The 20694-nt window shown below is 38.2% G+C and overlaps 1 protein-coding gene across 5 annotated transcripts in view; it reads left to right on the top strand.

Annotated features, from left to right (window-relative positions):
* Nucleotides 1-20694, top strand: part of UTRN (utrophin) — a 1395536-nt gene that overhangs the window by 499506 nt on the left and 875336 nt on the right. For all 5 annotated transcript variants that reach the window (XM_053711837.1, XM_053711835.1, XM_053711836.1 and 2 more), the window contains 5 exons: nucleotides 1169-1342; nucleotides 5034-5225; nucleotides 13281-13453; nucleotides 19268-19418; nucleotides 19659-19834. In XM_053711837.1, coding sequence (XP_053567812.1) covers nucleotides 1169-1342; nucleotides 5034-5225; nucleotides 13281-13453; nucleotides 19268-19418; nucleotides 19659-19834 — 866 coding nt within the window. The remainder of the gene's footprint in view (nucleotides 1-1168; nucleotides 1343-5033; nucleotides 5226-13280; nucleotides 13454-19267; nucleotides 19419-19658; nucleotides 19835-20694) is intronic.

Raw genomic sequence — 20694 nt, forward strand, 5'->3', positions numbered from 1 at the left:
ACATCAAAGGAGCTGTAACTAGCAGATGTCTAACTAGACAAAATACAAAAATGAGTGTTAATGACCAAACAAAAATTAATAAGGTGCAGCAGTGTCATAAAATATAAAACACTATATTACCAATAACTAAGTATATAAAACATTGTGAAAAATTAATTGTTCCTACATTTCTAAAAATCCTTAACATTATATAAAAAAGGAAAATGCAAAAAACAATATATTACGTTTCAAGTCAAAATTAAACCATGATTTAGATAGAGCAGGCAATTTTAAACAACTTTCCAATTTACTTTCTTTATCAAAATGTGCACAGTCTTTTTATATTTACACTTTTTGAGTCACCAGCTCCTACTGAGCATGTGCAAGAATTCACAGCATATACGTACAGTATATGCATTTATGATTGTCTTATGGCTGTCACATGATACAGGGGGAGTTGAAATAGACATAACTTTGCAATTTATTTTAAAAAATCTACTACTCATGTAAAGTTCAGACTGAGTGCTATTGCATTTTTATTCTTATCATGCATTTGTTGATTATGCAAATCTACTGTATTGACTGGTCCTTTAACCAAAATGGTATAAAATATATAATAGAGTGTCAATAGTTTAACATCTAGTTCTGTAAGTATAATAATAATAAAGTAATAGTTCCTATTCAAACAACATTGCATTATTCACACTTTTTTTTTTTTTGCTTGCTTTTGCTGTAAAAACATAGAGAGGCCAAAAAAGCAAATTCTGTATCCTAAGTATGCTGCAAATTGTCTGATTCAGCTCCATGATGTATTTCCCTTGATGTTGCCCAATAATAACTGTGAGTTCGTTCACAATTCTAAACAATCACTGTGTAGTATATGAAGCTGGTTTAGTCATTTTGTTGAATACAAATTATGTGCTGTAGTTTCTCTAGGGAAAAAAATATTAATATATATTGCAATGTTGTTTCATTGTCATTAGCTAATGTTGGTTTATTGTTCATTTTATGAATTGCTGATACATGGGTTTATATCTGTTTAAGTTACTTTTCATTTTTAAACAATCTGAGATTAAAATCAGATTGTAAAAAAAAAATGTTTTGTGTATATTGTCTGCTTTACAAAACAAAAAATATGGTTCACGAAAACGTTTATCTGTTTATTGATGTGGATTGCTTAACTTAATAGGAACTACTCCAAGAACTCGAGGACCACCGGGAAGAATTCATTGCTTTGCAGGAGAAAAGTACCATCTCTCAGCAAGATGCACCACACGAAGACGATGGCTGGAAAGTTAAGGAACGATGGGAAGACATTGAGAAGCAGTTTGCTATTTATGTGGGATCACAGAACCAAAGCCCAGTATGTTTATCACATGTACCTATTACACAAAACTAGATGGCAATTCTAGGGGGAGCAAAGCCAAAAAACGAAGATATAAAATAATCTCTGGTATAGCCCACAAGTTGAAACACTATATATGAATAAACGAATGAATTAAGCACTAATGTGTTGTGGGACTGGGCCTATGCTGATATTCGCCCAAATCTGATAATAGTAAAAAAGTGAGCACAATGAATTCAACAAAAAATAAAAACCCAAAAGCCAAATGCACACAGTATATATCAATAAATCACAAATAAAATTGATGATATGTGAATATAAAAGGATAAAATAAAAGTCCTATTGGATCTTAGCTGTATAGGACTCAGTCCTCAGGGATATCCTCAATAAAACACAGTCTCTTTGGTGTGAGATGATCCTCCTATGTAATACAGATGATGTTGATTATGTACCCAAATACTGGAGTCAGCTCTTTGTCACATAGATGGTCTGGATACAAATTTTCTCTGTGGAAAGGATTCGCAAAGACAAAGGCGGCTCCTAGTGTAATACAGTTGGAGCAAGTGGAATAATGTGATGTGATAATGTGTGGAATAATGTGTGGAATAATGTGATGTGATAATGTGTGGAATAATGTGATGTGATAATGTGTGGAATAATGTGATGTGATAATGTGTGGAATAATGTGATGTGATAATGTGTGGAATAATGTGATGTGATAATGTGTGGAATAATGTGATGTGATAATGTGTGGAATAATGTGATGTGATAATGTGTGGAATAATGTGTGGAATAATGTGATGTGATAATGTGTGGAATAATGTGATGTGATAATGTGTGGAATAATGTGATGTGATAATGTGTGGAATAATGTGATGTGATAATGTGTGGAATAATGTGATGTGATAATGTGTGGAATAATGTGATGTGATAATGTGTGGAATAATGTGATGTGATAATGTGATGTGATAATGTGATGTGATAATGTGATGTGATAATGTGATGTGATAATGTGATGTGATAATGTGATGTGATAATGTGTGGAATAATGTGATGTGATAATGTGTGGAATAATGTGATGTGATAATGTGTGGAATAATGTGATGTGATAATGTGATGTGATAATGTGATGTGATAATGTGATGTGATAATGTGATGTGATAATGTGTGGAATAATGTGATGTGATAATGTGTGGAATAATGTGATGTGATAATGTGATGTGATAATGTGATGTGATAATGTGATGTGATAATGTGTGGAATAATGTGATGTGATAATGTGATGTGATAATGTGTGGAATAATGTGATGTGATAATGTGATGTGATAATGTGATGTGATAATGTGTGGAATAATGTGATGTGATAATGTGATGTGATAATGTGATGTGATAATGTGTGGAATAATGTGATGTGATAATGTGTGGAATAATGTGATGTGATAATGTGATGTGATAATGTGATGTGATAATGTGATGTGATAATGTGATGTGATAATGTGATGTGATAATGTGATGTGATAATGTGATGTGATAATGTGATGTGATAATGTGATGTGATAATGTGATGTGATAATGTGTGGAATAATGTGATGTGATAATGTGTGGAATAATGTGATGTGATAATGTGTGGAATAATGTGATGTGATAATGTGTGGAATAATGTGATGTGATAATGTGATGTGATAATGTGTGGAATAATGTGATGTGATAATGTGATGTGATAATGTGTGGAATAATGTGATGTGATAATGTGTGGAATAATGTGATGTGATAATGTGATGTGATAATGTGTGGAATAATGTGATGTGATAATGTGTGGAATAATGTGATGTGATAATGTGTGGAATAATGTGATGTGATAATGTGATGTGATAATGTGATGTGATAATGTGTGGAATAATGTGATGTGATAATGTGTGGAATAATGTGATGTGATAATGTGTGGAATAATGTGATGTGATAATGTGTGGAATAATGTGATGTGATAATGTGTGGAATAATGTGATGTGATAATGTGTGGAATAATGTGATGTGATAATGTGTGGAATAATGTGATGTGATAATGTGTGGAATAATGTGATGTGATAATGTGTGGAATAATGTGATGTGATAATGTGTGGAATAATGTGATGTGATAATGTGTGGAATAATGTGATGTGATAATGTGTGGAATAATGTGATGTGATAATGTGTGGAATAATGTGATGTGATAATGTGTGGAATAATGTGATGTGATAATGTGTGGAATAATGTGATGTGATAATGTGTGGAATAATGTGATGTGATAATGTGTGGAATAATGTGATGTGATAATGTGTGGAATAATGTGAATGCTGACGGAGCGCTGCTACATCTGTGAGTATCCATTTGGCATTCACATTATTCCACTTGCTCCAACTGTATTACACTAGAAGGCGCCTTTGTCTTTGTGATTCCTTTCCACAGAGAAAAAATGTTTATCACATGTGCTCTGTATAACGCAACATTTACAGTAGTCATCGATCACCTCTTTTATACCTTCAGGACTGCAGTCCTAAATCACTTACCTGTGTGACTCACCAATTACTGGCATGGAATGGTGATAAGCCCAGTAACTGCTGCAAGGTCTCTTTTTACCTGACATCTTAAAGGGACATGAAATCCAACTTTTTTCTGTCATGATTTAGGTAGCACATACAATTTTAAACAACTTTCCAGTTTACTTATATTATAAAATGTGTTTAATTCTCTTGGTATCATTTGTTGAAGGAGCAGCAATGCACTACTGGTTTCTAACTGAACACATGGGTGAGCCAATGACAATCCGTATATATATGCAGCCACCAATTAGCAGCTAGAACCTAGGTTCTTTGCTGCTCCTGTGCTTTCCTAGATAACCCTTTCAGCAAAGGACAAAAAGAGAAGGAAGCAAATTAAATAATAGAAGTAAATTGTAAAGTTGTTTAAAATTGTATGTTCTACATAAATCATAAATGTTGAAATATGACTTAACTGTCCCTTTAACCTACAGCTACACATGATAGATTTTAACCAAATAAATTGAGAGGCAAACAAAGGTGGCACAGCCATTTGTAATTTTCCTTTACACGTAGAAAACACGCATATGGACCAAATGGCTGTTTAACCCATGTGTGTTTGGTTGGTAGCTTCTGAATGGCCCCACCATCTGCTGCCAAGTTCAGGGAAAAGCTGCTTGTGCAGGGGAGCGTACAGAGGGTTAGCACTCAAGCGGGTAAATTATATGCATAAAAAACATAGTGTGAGAACATTAAAGTGACAATTATTAGACTAAATTGGGCCTTAAAAATCAAATAGTTAATTTTAATAAATGTTCCCATCCCTTTAACTAGCTAAAACAGTGGTACTTGTGATGAATCGAAAAGAGCTAAAAAAAAGAAGCCGAGAAGCACTGAATCTAAAGTTATAATACGATAAACTATAAAGGATTAAAATGGTGACCAAATTCTAGAACTAAAATATGCAGAAGCCTGGAAATTCCTTGTAGAGGGGACAGGGTATATCTGTCCCTGATTGGCCATCGCAAGGGAGATAACATAAACATTTTAAAACATTTGCTATGTATTCAGAACTGGCATTAATATTAAATTACCGTTAACATTACTGAGTTTGCAGCCACAGTCAGATGTTTAATATAATGTGCTTGTGCAGTCATTAGTAATGAAAAATACTAACGCGTTTCACTTTATAGGATGTTACAGACCAGCAGCTGGACGATAGCAGTTATACAGCAGGGCTCTCTCCTGCCTTACTGCCCTCTGATTATCTAGTAGAGATAAACAAAGCCCTACTCTCCATAGCAGATGCCGAACTGTTGCTGAATGCGCCAGAGCTGAGCAGTGGAGAATATGAGAACTTCTCTGTGCAGGAGGATTCACTAAAGGTAAAGAATATCAATTAGTGAAGAAAAACTTATAATTATAAGCATGCAATATATTCCAAACTTGAAAGAGCTTGCATGTGAAAGTACATCTATCTATCTATCTATCTATCTATCTATCTATCTATCTATTGTTACTACAATGATGATTCTGTCTGATCTATTAAAGGGACATGAAACACAAACATTTTCTTTCATGATTCTGATAGAACATGCCATTTTAAACAACTTTCCAATTTACTTCTATTATCAAATTTGCTTCATTCTCTTGGTATCCTTTGCTAAAGAAGCAGCAAAGCACTACTGTGAGCATCATCTGGTGAACCAATAAAATGAGACATATGTGTGCAGCCACCAATCAGCAGCTTCTGAGCTTACATAGGTATCCATTTCAACAAAAGATACCAAGAGAACAAAATAAATTACATAATAGAAGTCAATTGGAAAGTCGTTTAAAATTGTATGCTCTATCTGTATTATGAATGAAAAAAATTGGGTTTCATATCTCTTTAACCCTTTGGCTGCTAAGCCATTTCCCACCTGGGTGCTAATATTTTATTTTAATTTTTTTATTTTTTAAATTTTTGTAAAAAACATTTTTAACTTTTTTTTTTTCTACAGACCCCCAAGACTTACACTGTTGGAAAGGTTAGGCGATTACCTTTCCAACAATGGGTCTTGGGGGTCTGTAGCTGCTTAGATGCCTGAGATACAGGCTTCTAAGCAGCATGCCCCCTCCTCCTATACTTAACATTGTTAAGTATAAATAAAGTTGCGCGGTGACGTCATCACGTAATTGCACGTGACATCACCGCGCAATTACGTGATGACGATGCCTGTCACTCTACAGGCACGATCGCCGGGGTAGAAGCAGTTAGGAGCCCCCAGATCTCCCTCAAGGTGGGAGAGTGCTCATGACGGCTCTGAGCCGTCATTAGCACCAGAGTGAGAAACTCTGTGACGACTCAGAGCCATCATTAGCACTCAAAGGGTTAAAGGGACACTGAACCCAATTTTTTTATTTCGTGATTCAGATAGAGCATGCAATTTTAAGCAACTTTCTAATTTACTCCTATTATAAAATTTTCTTCATTCTCTTGGTATGTTTATTTGAAAAGCAAGAATGTAAGTTTAGATGCCGGCTCATTTTTGGTGAACAACCTGGGTTGTTCTTGCTGATTGGACAGCACCAATAATCAAGTGCTGTCCATGGTTCTGAATCAAAAATTTGCTGGCTCCTTAGCTTAGATGTCTTCTTTTTTAAATAAAGATAGCAAGAAAACGAAGAAAAATTGATAATAGAAGTAAATTAGAAAGTTGCTTAAAATTGCATGCTCTATCTGAATCATGAAAGAAAAAAATTGGGTTCAGTTTCCCTTTAAGTGTTATATAAAACATATATTTCTCCAACATAGGTGTGTCCGGTCCACGGCGTCATCCTTACTTGTGGGATATTCTCTTCCCCAACAGGAAATGGCAAAGAGCCCAGCAAAGCTGGTCACATGATCCCTCCTAGGCTCCGCCTACCCCAGTCATTCTCTTTGCCGTTGTACAGGCAACATCTCCACGGAGATGGCTTAGAGTTTTTTAGTGTTTAACTGTAGTTTTTATTATTCAATCAAGAGTTTGTTATTTTAAAATAGTGCTGGTATGTACTATTTACTCAGAAACAGAAAAGAGATGAAGATTTCTGTTTGTATGAGGAAAATGATTTTAGCAACCGTTACTAAAATCCATGGCTGTTCCACACAGGACTGTTGAGAGGAATTAACTTCAGTTGGGGGAACAGTGAGCAGTCTCTTGCTGCTTGAGGTATGACACATTCTAACAAGACGATGTAATGCTGGAAGCTGTCATTTTCCCTATGGGATCCGGTAAGCCATGTTTATTAAGATTGTAAATAAGGGCTTCACAAGGGCTTATTAAGACTGTAGACTTTTTCTGGGCTAAATCGATTCATTATTAACACATATTTAGCCTTGAGGAATCATTTAATCTGGGTATTTTGATAAGATTATATCGGCAGGCACTTTTTTAGACACCTTTCTCTTTAGGGGCTTTCCCAAATCATAGGCAGAGCCTCATTTTCGCGCCGGTGTTGCGCACTTGTTTTTGAGAGGCATGACATGCAGTCGCATGTGTGAGGAGCTCTGATACATAGAAAAGACTTTCTGAAGGCGTCATTTGGTATCGTATTCCCCTTTGGGCTTGGTTGGGTCTCAGCAAAGCAGACACCAGGGACTGTAAAGGGGTTAAAGTTAAAAACGGCTCCGGTTCCGTTATTTTAAGGGTTAAAGCTTCCAAATTTGGTGTGCAATACTTTTAAGGCTTTAAGACACTGTGGTGAAATTTTGGTGAATTTTGAACAATTCCTTCATATTTTTTCGCAATTGCAGTAATAAAGTGTGTTCAGTTTAAAATTTAAAGTGACAGTAACGGTTTTATTTTAAAACGTTTTTTGTACTTTGTTATCAAGTTTATGCCTGTTTAACATGTCTGAACTACCAGATAGACTGTGTTCTGAATGTGGGGAAGCCAGAGTTCCTTCTCATTTAAATAAATGTGATTTATGTGACAATGACAATGATGCCCAAGATGATTCCTCAAGTGAGGGGAGTAAGCATGGTACTGCATCATTCCCTCCTTCGTCTACACGAGTCTTGCCCACTCAGGAGGCCCCTAGTACATCTAGCGCGCCAATACTCCTTACTATGCAACAATTAACGGCTGTAATGGATAATTCTGTCAAAAACATTTTAGCCAAAATGCACACTTATCAGCGTAAGCGCGACTGCTCTGTTTTAGATACTGAAGAGCATGACGACGCTGATAATAATGGTTCTGATGGGCCCCTAAACCAGTCTGATGGGGCCAGGGAGGTTTTGTCTGAGGGAGAAATTACTGATTCAGGGAACATTTCTCAACAAGCTGAACCTGATGTGATTACGTTTAAATTTAAGTTGGAACATCTCCGCATTCTGCTTAAGGAGGTATTATCCACTCTGGATGATTGTGACAAGTTGGTCATCCCAGAGAAACTATGTAAAATGGACAAGTTCCTAGAGGTCCCGGGGCTCCCAGAAGCTTTTCCTATACCCAAGCGGGTGGCGGACATTGTAAATAAAGAATGGGAAAGGCCCGGTATTCCTTTCGTCCCTCCCCCCATATTTAAAAAATTGTTTCCTATGGTCGACCCCAGAAAGGACTTATGGCAGACAGTCCCCAAGGTCGAGGGAGCGGTTTCCACTTTAAACAAACGCACCACTATACCCATAGAAGATAGTTGTGCTTTCAAAGATCCTATGGATAAAAAAGGTTTACTTAAAAAGATGTTTGTTCAGCAGGGTTACCTTCTACAACCAATTTCATGCATTGTCCCTGTCGCTACAGCCGCGTGTTTCTGGTTCGATGAGCTGGTAAAGGCGTTCGATAGTGATTCTCCTCCTTATGAGGAGATTATGGACAGAATCAATGCTCTCAAATTGGCTAATTCTTTCACCCTAGACGCCACTTTGCAATTGGCTAGGTTAGCGGCTAAGAATTCTGGGTTTGCTATTGTGGCGCGCAGAGCGCTTTGGTTGAAATCTTGGTCAGCTGATGCGTCTTCCAAGAACAAGCTACTTAACATTCCTTTCAAGGGGAAAACGCTGTTTGGCCCTGACTTGAAAGAGATTATCTCTGATATCACTGGGGGTAAGGGCCATGCCCTTCCTCAGGATCGGCCTTTCAAGGCCAAAAATAAACCTAATTTTCGTCCCTTTCGTAGAAACGGACCAGCCCAAAGTGCTACGTCCTCTAAGCAAGAGGGTAATACTTCTCAAGCCAAGCCAGCTTGGAGACCAATGCAAGGCTGGAACAAGGGAAAGCAGGCCAAGAAACCTGCCACTGCTACCAAGACAGCATGAAATGTTGGCCCCCGATCCGGGACCGGATCTGGTGGGGGGCAGACTCTCTCTCTTCGCTCGGGCTTGGGCAAGAGATGTTCTGGATCCTTGGGCGCTAGAAATAGTCTCCCAAGGTTATCTTCTGGAATTCAAGGGGCTTCCCCCAAGGGGGAGGTTCCACAGGTCTCAGTTGTCTTCAGACCACATAAAAAGACAGGCATTCTTACGTTGTGTAGAAGACCTGTTAAAAATGGGAGTGATTCATCCTGTTCCATTAGGAGAACAAGGGATGGGGTTCTACTCCAATCTGTTCATAGTTCCCAAAAAAGAGGGAACGTTCAGACCAATCTTAGATCTCAAGATCTTAAACAAGTTTCTCAAGGTTCCATCGTTCAAAATGGAAACCATTCGAACAATTCTTCCTTCCATCCAGGAAGGTCAATTCATGACCACGGTGGATTTAAAGGATGCGTATCTACATATTCCTATCCACAAGGAACATCATCGGTTCCTAAGGTTCGCATTCCTGGACAAGCATTACCAGTTCGTGGCGCTTCCTTTCGGATTAGCCACTGCTCCAAGGATTTTCACAAAGGTACTAGGGTCCCTTCTAGCTGTGCTAAGACCAAGGGGCATTGCTGTAGTACCTTACTTAGACGACATTCTGATTCAAGCGTCGTCCCTTCCTCAAGCAAAGGCTCACACGGACATTGTCCTGGCCTTTCTCAGATCTCACGGATGGAAAGTGAACGTGGAAAAGAGTTCTCTATCTCCGTCAACAAGGGTTCCCTTCTTGGGGACAATAATAGACTCCTTAGAAATGAGGATTTTTCTGACAGAGGCCAGAAAAACAAAACTTCTAGACTCTTGTCGGATACTTCATTCCGTTCCTCTTCCTTCCATAGCGCAGTGCATGGAAGTGATAGGTTTGATGGTAGCGGCAATGGACATAGTTCCTTTTGCGCGCATTCATCTAAGACCATTACAACTGTGCATGCTCAGTCAGTGGAATGGGGACTATACAATCTTGTCTCCGAGGATACAAGTAAATCAGAGGGCCAGAGACTCACTCTGTTGGTGGCTGTCCCTGGACAACCTGTCACAAGGGATGACCTTCCGCAGACCAGAGTGGGTCATTGTCACGACCGACGCCAGTCTGATGGGCTGGGGCGCGGTCTGGGGATCCCTGAAAGCTCAGGGTCTTTGGTCTCGGGAAGAATCTCTTCTACCGATAAATATTCTGGAACTGAGAGCGATATTCAATGCTCTCAAGGCTTGGCCTCAGCTAGCGAGGGCCAAGTTCATACGGTTTCAATCAGACAACATGACAACTGTTGCGTACATCAACCATCAGGGGGGAACAAGGAGTTCCCTGGCGATGGAAGAAGTGACCAAAATCATTCTATGGGCGGAGTCTCACTCCTGCCACCTGTCTGCTATCCACATCCCAGGAGTGGAAAATTGGGAAGCGGATTTTCTGAGTCGTCAGACATTGCATCCGGGGGAGTGGGAACTCCATCCGGAAATCTTTGCCCAAGTCACTCAACTGTGGGGCATTCCAGACATGGATCTGATGGCCTCTCGTCAGAACTTCAAAGTTCCTTGCTACGGGTCCAGATCCAGGGATCCCAAGGCGGCTCTAGTGGATGCACTAGTAGCACCTTGGACCTTCAAACTAGCTTATGTATTCCCGCCGTTTCCTCTCATCCCCAGGCTGGTAGCCAGGATCAATCAGGAAAGGGCGTTGGTGATCTTGATAGCTCCTGCGTGGCCACGCAGGACTTGGTATGCAGATCTGGTGAATATGTCATCGGCTCCACCATGGAAGCTACCTTTGAGACGAGACCTTCTTGTTCAAGGTCCGTTCGAACATCCGAATCTGGTCTCACTCCAGCTGACTGCTTGGAGATTGAACGCTTGATCTTATCGAAGCGAGGGTTCTCAGATTCTGTTATCGATACTCTTGTTCAGGCCAGAAAGCCTGTAACTAGAAAGATTTACCACAAAATTTGGAAAAAATATATCTGTTGGTGTGAATCTAAAGGATTCCCTTGGGACAAGGTTAAGATTCCTAAGATTCTATCCTTCCTTCAAGAAGGATTGGAAAAAGGATTATCTGCAAGTTCCCTGAAGGGACAGATTTCTGCCTTGTCTGTGTTACTTCACAAAAAGCTGGCAGCTGTGCCAGATGTTCAAGCCTTTGTTCAGGCTCTGGTTAGAATCAAGCCTGTTTACAAACCTTTGACTCCTCCTTGGAGTCTCAACTTAGTTCTTTCAGTTCTTCAGGGGGTTCCGTTTGAACCCTTACATTCCGTTGATATTAAGTTATTATCTTGGAAAGTTTTGTTTTTGGTTGCAATTTCTTCTGCTAGAAGAGTTTCAGAATTATCTGCTCTGCAGTGTTCTCCTCCTTATCTGGTGTTCCATGCAGATAAGGTGGTTTTACGTACTAAACCTGGTTTTCTTCCAAAAGTTGTTTCTAACAAAAACATTAACCAGGAGATTATCGTACCTTCTCTGTGTCCGAAACCAGTTTCGAAGAAGGAACGTTTGTTGCACAACTTGGATGTTGTTCGCGCTCTAAAATTCTATTTAGATGCTACAAAGGATTTTAGACTAACATCTTCCTTGTTTGTTGTTTATTCCGGTAAAAGGAGAGGTCAAAAAGCAACTTCTACCTCTCTCTCTTTTTGGATTAAAAGCATCATCAGATTGGCTTACGAGACTGCCGGACGGCAGCCTCCCGAAAGAATCACAGCTCATTCCACTAGGGCTGTGGCTTCCACATGGGCCTTCAAGAACGAGGCTTCTGTTGATCAGATATGTAGGGCAGCGACTTGGTCTTCACTGCACACTTTTACCAAATTTTACAAGTTTGATACTTTTGCTTCTTCTGAGGCTATTTTTGGGAGAAAGGTTTTGCAAGCCGTGGTGCCTTCCATCTAGGTGACCTGATTTGCTCCCTCCCATCATCCGTGTCCTAAAGCTTTGGTATTGGTTCCCACAAGTAAGGATGACGCCGTGGACCGGACACACCTATGTTGGAGAAAACAGAATTTATGTTTACCTGATAAATTACTTTCTCCAACGGTGTGTCCGGTCCACGGCCCGCCCTGGTTTTTTAATCAGGTCTGATAATTTATTTTCTTTAACTACAGTCACCACGGTATCATATGGTTTCTCCTATGCAAATATTCCTCCTTAACGTCGGTCGAATGACTGGGGTAGGCGGAGCCTAGGAGGGATCATGTGACCAGCTTTGCTGGGCTCTTTGCCATTTCCTGTTGGGGAAGAGAATATCCCACAAGTAAGGATGACGCCGTGGACCGGACACACCGTTGGAGAAAGTAATTTATCAGGTAAACATAAATTCTGTTATTTATTTTTTTAACTAATGTATAAGAAAATGATACCTAGCTTGTCATGTATACTCTGGTTTGATTATAAATATATACTATCTGCATTTATGCTGGGATCACGTTTGAATTTAAGTTGTGTTTAGGCCTTTGGTTAATATTCTCAATGCTCACATCTAACCAATTTTATTCTGGTGCAATTATCCTCAACCTTTCAATTATAGGGTTTTACAAGTTCCAAATTAACGTGCTGTGCATTGTTACATTTGTGTATGAAAAATGTTTGCAATGAATGTGATGAAGGGGGAAAAGTAGTCCTATTTTAAATGTATTAAAGGGACAGTCTAGTCCAAAATAAATTTTCATGATTCAGATTAGAGAAAGTAGTTTTAAACAATTTTCCAATTTACTTTTATCACCAATTTTGCTTTGTTCTTTTGGTATTCTTAGTTGAGAGCTAAACCTAGGAGGTTTATATGCTAATTTCTAAGTCCTTGAAGGCCGCCCCTTCTCTCAGGGCATTTTGACAGTTTTTCACCACTAGAGGGTGTCAGTTCATGTGTGTCATATAGATAAAGATACATGGAGCCAGCTCTGATTGGCTAAAATGGATGTCTGTCAAAAGAACTGAAATAAGGGGGCAGCTTGAAGAGGCTTAGATACAAGGTAATCACAGATGTAAAAAGAATATTAAGATAACTGTGTTGGTTATGCAAAACTAGGGAATGAGTAATAAATGGATTATCTATCTTTTTAAACAATACAAATTCTAGTGTAGACTGTACCTTTAATTCAGGATTTATTTATTTTTTCCGTAGAACATCAAAGACGTACTTGACGGACTAGGAGAGCAGATTGCAGCTATTCACGAGAAACAACCTGACGCCATCTTGGAAGCATCAGGATCTGAGGTTGTGCAGATTGGAGACTCTTTGACCCAGCTGAATGCCGAATGGGATCGGATTAACAGATTATATAATGACCGAAAGAGGTAAGACTAATGCATAATATACTGTGTAAATAACTGTGCTAGAGGCACTGCAAAAGTAAGTCATTTAGTTATATTTTATAGCAGCTTAAATAGCTACAAATATGATATTAGGTTTTCATTCATTGTGGAAATCACGGATAGAAAATAAAAAATACAAAATCACACCACCAAGTGTTCTTTTTTTAAAGATCCAGTCAACACAGTAGATTTGCATAATCAACAAATGCAAGATAACAAGACAATACAATAGCATTTACTCTGAATTTCAAACAAGTAGTAGATTTTTTTTCTAACAAATTTCAAAGTTATGTATATTTCCACTCCCCCTGTACCATGTGATAGCAATCAGCCAATCACAAATGCATATACGTATAGTCTGTGAATTCTTGCACATGCTCAGTAGGAGCTGGTGACTCAAAAAGTGTAAATATAAAAGAATGTGCACATTTTTTTAATGGAAGTAAATTGGAAAGTTGTTTAAAATTATGCTGTATCTGAATCATAAAAATTTTATTTGACCTGAGTGTCCCTTTAATGGTATATTTAGATGGGTCCCTTTTTTCTTGAAATAGTAATATCCTTTTTCTCAGACACTTAAAGGGACAAGAAGCCCAACTTTTTTCTTTCATGATTCAGATAGAGCATACAATTTTAAACAACTTTTCAATGTACTTCTATTATCTAATTTGCTTAATTCTCTTTGTATCCTTTGTTTGGTTCAGCCACCAATCCTGCTGATTGGTGGCTGAACTTGTATGCTTAGTTTTATTGGCTTACAAATGTGTATTAAACAAATGTTCAACCAAGATTAAACCGCAAAAAACATCCGTGGCAAAAGCTGGTATATATAAAGCTGGTATATTTAAAGTTACCAAACGTGGCTTATAGCTCAAGCAGAGGTAAGTTTAGGAGCGTGTGTTCATAGCAATAATAATAATGGTTAAAGTTCCTTAAAGTGGATAAGGGTTACCTTACCGTGCCCCTCGTGTCTGCCTGCCGGTCCCTGGGTAGAGGCTATGGTTCCGACGCTGCAACAATCCTCTCTCGGATCTTGGCCGGTACTTTCTAGTACTCCTCAGCGTTCTCCATTCAGCCTGCCATACCCTCCTCAGCTCGTCGCAATAGGGGGCGCGGTTACGCCTCTGATGCGTCTGATGACGTCTGCTCACCTCTGCCTTTGCTTATTCCGGAATGATTTACCAGATAGGAATAGTCCTGAAACCGCTTCAAAACAAAGCTGCCGTGCTCACTGTGGGTAAAGTTCAATAGTAGTTCAAAGTAGAAATTAGGAGCACCGGCACTGTGTAGAGTTAAAAATTCTAATTTATTTATAACACCTTAGTGTCTTTAAAAATCTGTTTCAAGTTAAGGCACAAACAAATAACAAAGGACTGTCTGATGACAACAGCCTTACATGTTTCGGCTCAAGAAGCCGTCCTCATAAGCTGCTGTCCAGTATAATAAAACTGACACTTTTAAAAGCAACAGACTAATCCAATTGGTTACAACCTGATTATCAAATATATCACACCTGTTAGTTTCTGCACATTGCAGGTATTTAACCCTTTATTTTCCCTATCTTGTATGCAATTTAGATTTACAAAGTTATACTCAAAAACCTATTTTTTGGGACAAAGGCAACAATAATTATATTTCTTGGATGTCTTATTCTATTTCTAATCTATTTAAAAGAACTATATCCACCAATTTCTCCTGTCTTATGTCTTTTGTCAGTATAATTTGGTTTCTAATTCTAGTCTTATTATATTAGAAGTGTAGTTAGTAATTTTCCTAATTTTTGTTAATTCTATTCAAAACTATTCCAGTGCTATTCAAAGTGCATAAAGGAAATTTCTGTTAGACATTATCTTTGGTAGTATATATATTTCTATTATTAAAGAGAGCCCTATAAGCACACTTAATCTATCATTGCCAAAAATTCATAAGATCACAATGACTTATTGTTTGTGACCACATACAGTAGTCAGTACTCTAAAATTTGCAATATAATAAGGAAACATCTCCCTCTCTTAAGAGCGGATGATGGCTTAGCGGATATCAATATTAAAGATTGCAGGTTTGCTTATAAAAGAAATATGAGCATAGGAAACATGGTTTCACCAACGAAATTACCCAGTAAGGAATTGACACAAGACTCATCCTGGTTGACATCAAGAGGCATGTATAAATGCCACTATACTAATTGTGTGGCCTGTGCAAAGGTAGACACAGGGGCAAGCTTCATCTCCACACACACAGGACAAGAGTATCAGAAATATATGTGTATGAACTGCAGGTCCACGTTCATTATTTACCTTATAACATGTAGAGATTGTCAAAAACAATATGTAGGGCTAACAATCAGAGAGGTTAGAACTAGGATAAGGGAACATCTTTCGTCTATAAAAACTGGGTTAGCCAGTACACCACTAGTACAACATTTTGTTACAGTTCACAATCAAGATACCAGCAGTTTCACATGGACCGCCATAGAAAGAATCCTTCCACAAAAGAATGGTGGGGATAGAGAAACAATTCTAGGTAGACAGGAAGTATTTTGGATTTTTAAGTTAAAAACCAGGATTCCAAATGGTTTCAACTCAGATTATGATCTTATGAATTTTTGGCAATGATAGATTAAGTGTGCTTATAGGGCTCTCTTTAATAATAGAAATATATATACTACCAAAGATAATGTCTAACAGAAATTTCCTTTATGCACTTTGAATAGCACTGGAATAGTTTTGAATAGAATTAACAAAAATTAGGAAAATTACTAACTACACTTCTAATATAATAAGACTAGAATTAGAAACCAAATTATACTGACAAAAGACATAAGACAGGAGAAATTGGTGGATATAGTTCTTTTAAATAGATTAGAAATAGAATAAGACATCCAAGAAATATAATTATTGTTGCCTTTGTCCCAAAAAATAGGTTTTTGAGTATAACTTTGTAAATCTAAATTGCATACAAGATAGGGAAAATAAAGGGTTAAATACCTGCAATGTGCAGAAACTAACAGGTGTGATATATTTGATAATCAGGTTGTAACCAATTGGATTAGTCTGTTGCTTTTAAAAGTGTCAGTTTTATTATACTGGACAGCAGCTTATGAGGACGGCTTCTTGAGCCGAAACATGTAAGGCTGTTGTCATCAGACAGTCCTTTGTTATTTGTTTGTGCCTTAACTTGAAACAGATTTTTAAAGACACTAAGGTGTTATAAATAAATTTGAATTTTTAACTCTACACAGTGCCGGTGCTCCTAATTTCTACTTTGAACTATTACAAATGTGTATATCTAGCTCCCAGGAGTGCATTGCTGCTTCTTCTTAAAAGATACCAAGAGAAGGAAGCAAAATTGATAACAGAAGTCAACTGGAAAGTTATTTAACCCCTTAATGACAAGTGACGTACCAGGTACGTCCTGCAAAAACTTGCAGTTAGTGACAATGGACGTACCTGGTACGTCACTTGTCTAAGAGAGTGCTGGAAGCGATCGCAATCGCTTCCAGCAGCTCTCAGGGTATTGCAGTGATGCCTCGATATTGAGGCATCCTGCAATACCCTTAGAAAGCATCCGATGCAGAGAGAGCCACTCTGTGGCCCTCTCTGCACCGGTAGCGATGCGGCCGGTTCGTTGGTGGGTGGGAGCGCAACTGGGAGGCGGGTGGGCGGCCCATCGCTACCCGGCATCCGGCTCCTGTTAGTGCAATGTGCACGCCGGGTGCCGGGAGCGTGCGGGTGCGCGCATGCGCGTGCGCGTGCACGCCCGCGATCACCTACCCACACTGACACCAATGAGTGGGAAGAGGGGGGGAAATATATATATATATGAGGATCTGGGAGGGGGAGGGGGTTGGGGTATTGTGGGGGGCTGCTACACTACAGAAAAAAATAAATTAGTAATAAAAAATAATTAAAAACACTTTTTTTGGGGGCAAATTGGGTACTGGCAGACAGCTGCCAGTACCCAAGATGGCGGCAATTAGGTAGGGGAGAGGGTTAGATTGCTGGGGGGGGGATCATGGAGGTTGGGGCTAAGGCAGGAGTCCATCACAGCTAAAACATTTTATTTTTTTTTATAAAAAAAAATAAAAACTCCTTTTATTTAGTACTGGCAGACTTTCTGCCAGTACTTAAGATGGCGGGGACAATTGTGGGGTGGGGGAGGGAAGAGAACTGTTTGGGAGGGATCAGGGGGTGGGATGTGTCAGGTGGGAGGCTGATCTCTACCCTAAAGCTAAAATTAACCCTGCAAGCTCCCTACAAGCTACCTAATTTAACCCCTTAACTGCTGGGCATAATTTACGTGTGGTGCGCAGCAGCATTTAGCGGCCTTCTACTTACCAAAAAGCAACCACAAAGCCATATAAGTCTGCTATTTCTGAACAAAGGGGATCCCAAAGAAGCATTTACAACCATTTGTGCCTTAATTGCAGAAGCTGTTTGTAAATAATTTCAGTGGGAAACCTAAAGTTTGTGACAAAATTTGTGAAAAAGTGAACTTTTTTTTTATTTGATGACATTTGGCGGTGAAATGGTGGCATGAAATATACCAAAATGGGCCTAGATCAATACTTTGGGTTGTCTTCTAAAAAAAAATATATACATGTCAAGGGATATTCAGGTATTCCTGACAGATATCAGGGTTCCAATGTAACTAGCGCTAATTTTGAAAAAAAGTTGTTTGGAAATAGCAAAGTGCTACTTGTATTTATGGCCCTATAACTTGCAAAAAAAGTAAAGAACATGTAAACATTGGGTATTTCTAAACTCAGGACAAAATTTAGAAACTATTTAGCATAGGTGTTTTTTGGTGATTGTAGATGTGTAACAGATTTTGGGGGTCAAAGTTAGAAAAAGTGTGTTTTTTTCAATTTTTTCCTCATATTTTATATTTTTTTTTATAGGAAATTATAAGATATGATGAAAATAATGGTATCCTTAGAAAGTCCATTTAATGGCGAGAAAAACGGTATATAATATGTATGGGTACAGTAAATGAGTAAGAGGAAAATTACAGCTAAACACAAACACTGCAGAAATGTAAAAATAGCCATTGTCATTAAGGGTAAGAAAATTGAAAAATGGTCCGGTCATTAAGGGGTTAAAAATGTATAATCTAGAAAGAAAATGTTTGGGTTTTGTGTTCCTTTAAAGGGCCCTTATAGTGAAAAAATGAAATGTTCTCATGTAATTATATCACTATCGACCCTGCAAATCTATGTGTTTAACCCCTGAGAAGAAGTCGAACTGCTTATCATTCAGTCTATATATGTGTCTGTTGTGTTGGGAAAGGGAATTCTCTGGTGGGATTCTTCTATAAGGGGAAAATGCTGTATCTAAAGAGTGTATGGTATTTTCCCCCTGGTGGATGGATGTAGGATTGCTTGCCTTCTTGTCTATATGAAAAGCAAGTGTTGCATATATACATATCCATTCAATCGTAGATCAGAAAAAGGTTTTTTTTGTTTTTTTTGTTTTTTTTAAATAAAATTCTCAGGAAATGTAATGTATGGATTAAAGTTTGTTTATGTTAACAAATATACTGTTGCTGTTTAGACAAGGTCTTGTGACAAATTTCTCATTATAAATATTACGCTTACTTCAGCAGTGCATAATACCAGGTAGGAGAAGATTAAGACCCATTTTACGTAAGGTATACATTTTGAAACATTTTCAGTTTAATACCTCTTGGTCTCAGTGCAAAAATGCCCTGTTCAAATATCAAATGAGTTGGACATTAAAACAATAAAATAAACATTTTACTTATAAAATGTCTTCATTTTCTTCTCTATCACTTTAGCCGTTTTGATCGAGCTCTAGAAGAATGGCGCCAATTCCATTGTGATCTTAATGAACTCACTCAGTGGATAACTGAAGCGGAACGTTTGTTAGCAGATGCGCATACACCAGAAGGCACCTTGGATTTGGAGAGGGCGCAAGCACACCAGCGGGTAAATTAAATAATAATAAAAAAACAAACAAAAAACCCCCCAAAACAATAAAATCTACAAAGCTAAACTAAATTTTCTGCAAATCATGCAGTATCCTATGTAGGTATGATTGCATACAGCATAATTTTAATGAAAATGTGTTAATTTATATCATTCATCCAAAGATTGATACACGTCTAATAAACATATAGCAAATGTCAAGTACATTATTGTAACTGCTAAACTACTTTATTGTGACAGGAGCTTGAGGAAGGTTTGAGTAGTTATCAACTGAGTTTTACTATACTTAACCAAAGTGGGGAAGGGATCGTAGAGCACCTGTCGGCTACTGATGGAGAATTCCTGAAAGAGAAACTTACTGGACTGAGTAGACGTTGGGCTACAGTTAAAGCTGAAGTACTTGAGCGGCAACAGAGGTAAAACTTCATTGCCCCCTATCTCAATCCTAAAAAACAACTCTTACGTTGACCTTCTCATTTATACCCACACATTTAATTCTGATCTCGATGCCCAAATCACAAACCTAGAATGGAAGCAGGTTTTTAAATGCACAAAACCATCGTCCATCTCCCCTCAAGTCCTTAAAATGAATAACAAACTGTTGCTTAGATGGTACCTTTCACCTGCAAGATTATCAGTGATATATCAAGGAGCATTCAACAGGTGTTGGAGCTGGCGTGGAGATCATGGCATGCTTTATTATTTCTGGTGACAATGCAAAATAATTGTCCCCTAGTGGAAACACACTTTAAAAAATATTCACAAACTCTTTTACATTAAATCCTAGATTAACACTTCTCAATGACCTCCTGAAAAATACATATAAGCTTAGAACACATCTCCTACAAATAGGAATAAATAGAGCAAAATCACTTTTACGTAGACACTGGAATACCTCCTTCTTCCCCAAAATACAGATGTGGTTAGACAGAACCTCAGAATTACTATCATTTGAAGAATATGGCTACCTGATATGCAATAGGCTTAATTCATTTTATTGGGAGCAATCTCTACCTCAGCTTTGAAGAATATACTCTGTATAAAAATTGGGGGCAAGATAATTTGCTTCTTGCCTAGAAATTAAGACCAAAACAGACTATAAAACATAATCCTTAAAAGAGTCGTAAACATATAAGACATATAAAACACATAAGAATGCAGGATCCTACCCCTTTTCCCTAGGTACCTCTCCTTTCTTTCTCTTGTTAAGTGTATCCAGTCCACGGATCATCCATTACTTGTGGGATATTCTCCTTCTCAACAGGAAGTTGCAAGA

Source organism: Bombina bombina, chromosome 4 (genome assembly GCF_027579735.1).
Source record: "Bombina bombina isolate aBomBom1 chromosome 4, aBomBom1.pri, whole genome shotgun sequence".
Taxonomy (NCBI): domain Eukaryota; kingdom Metazoa; phylum Chordata; class Amphibia; order Anura; family Bombinatoridae; genus Bombina; species Bombina bombina.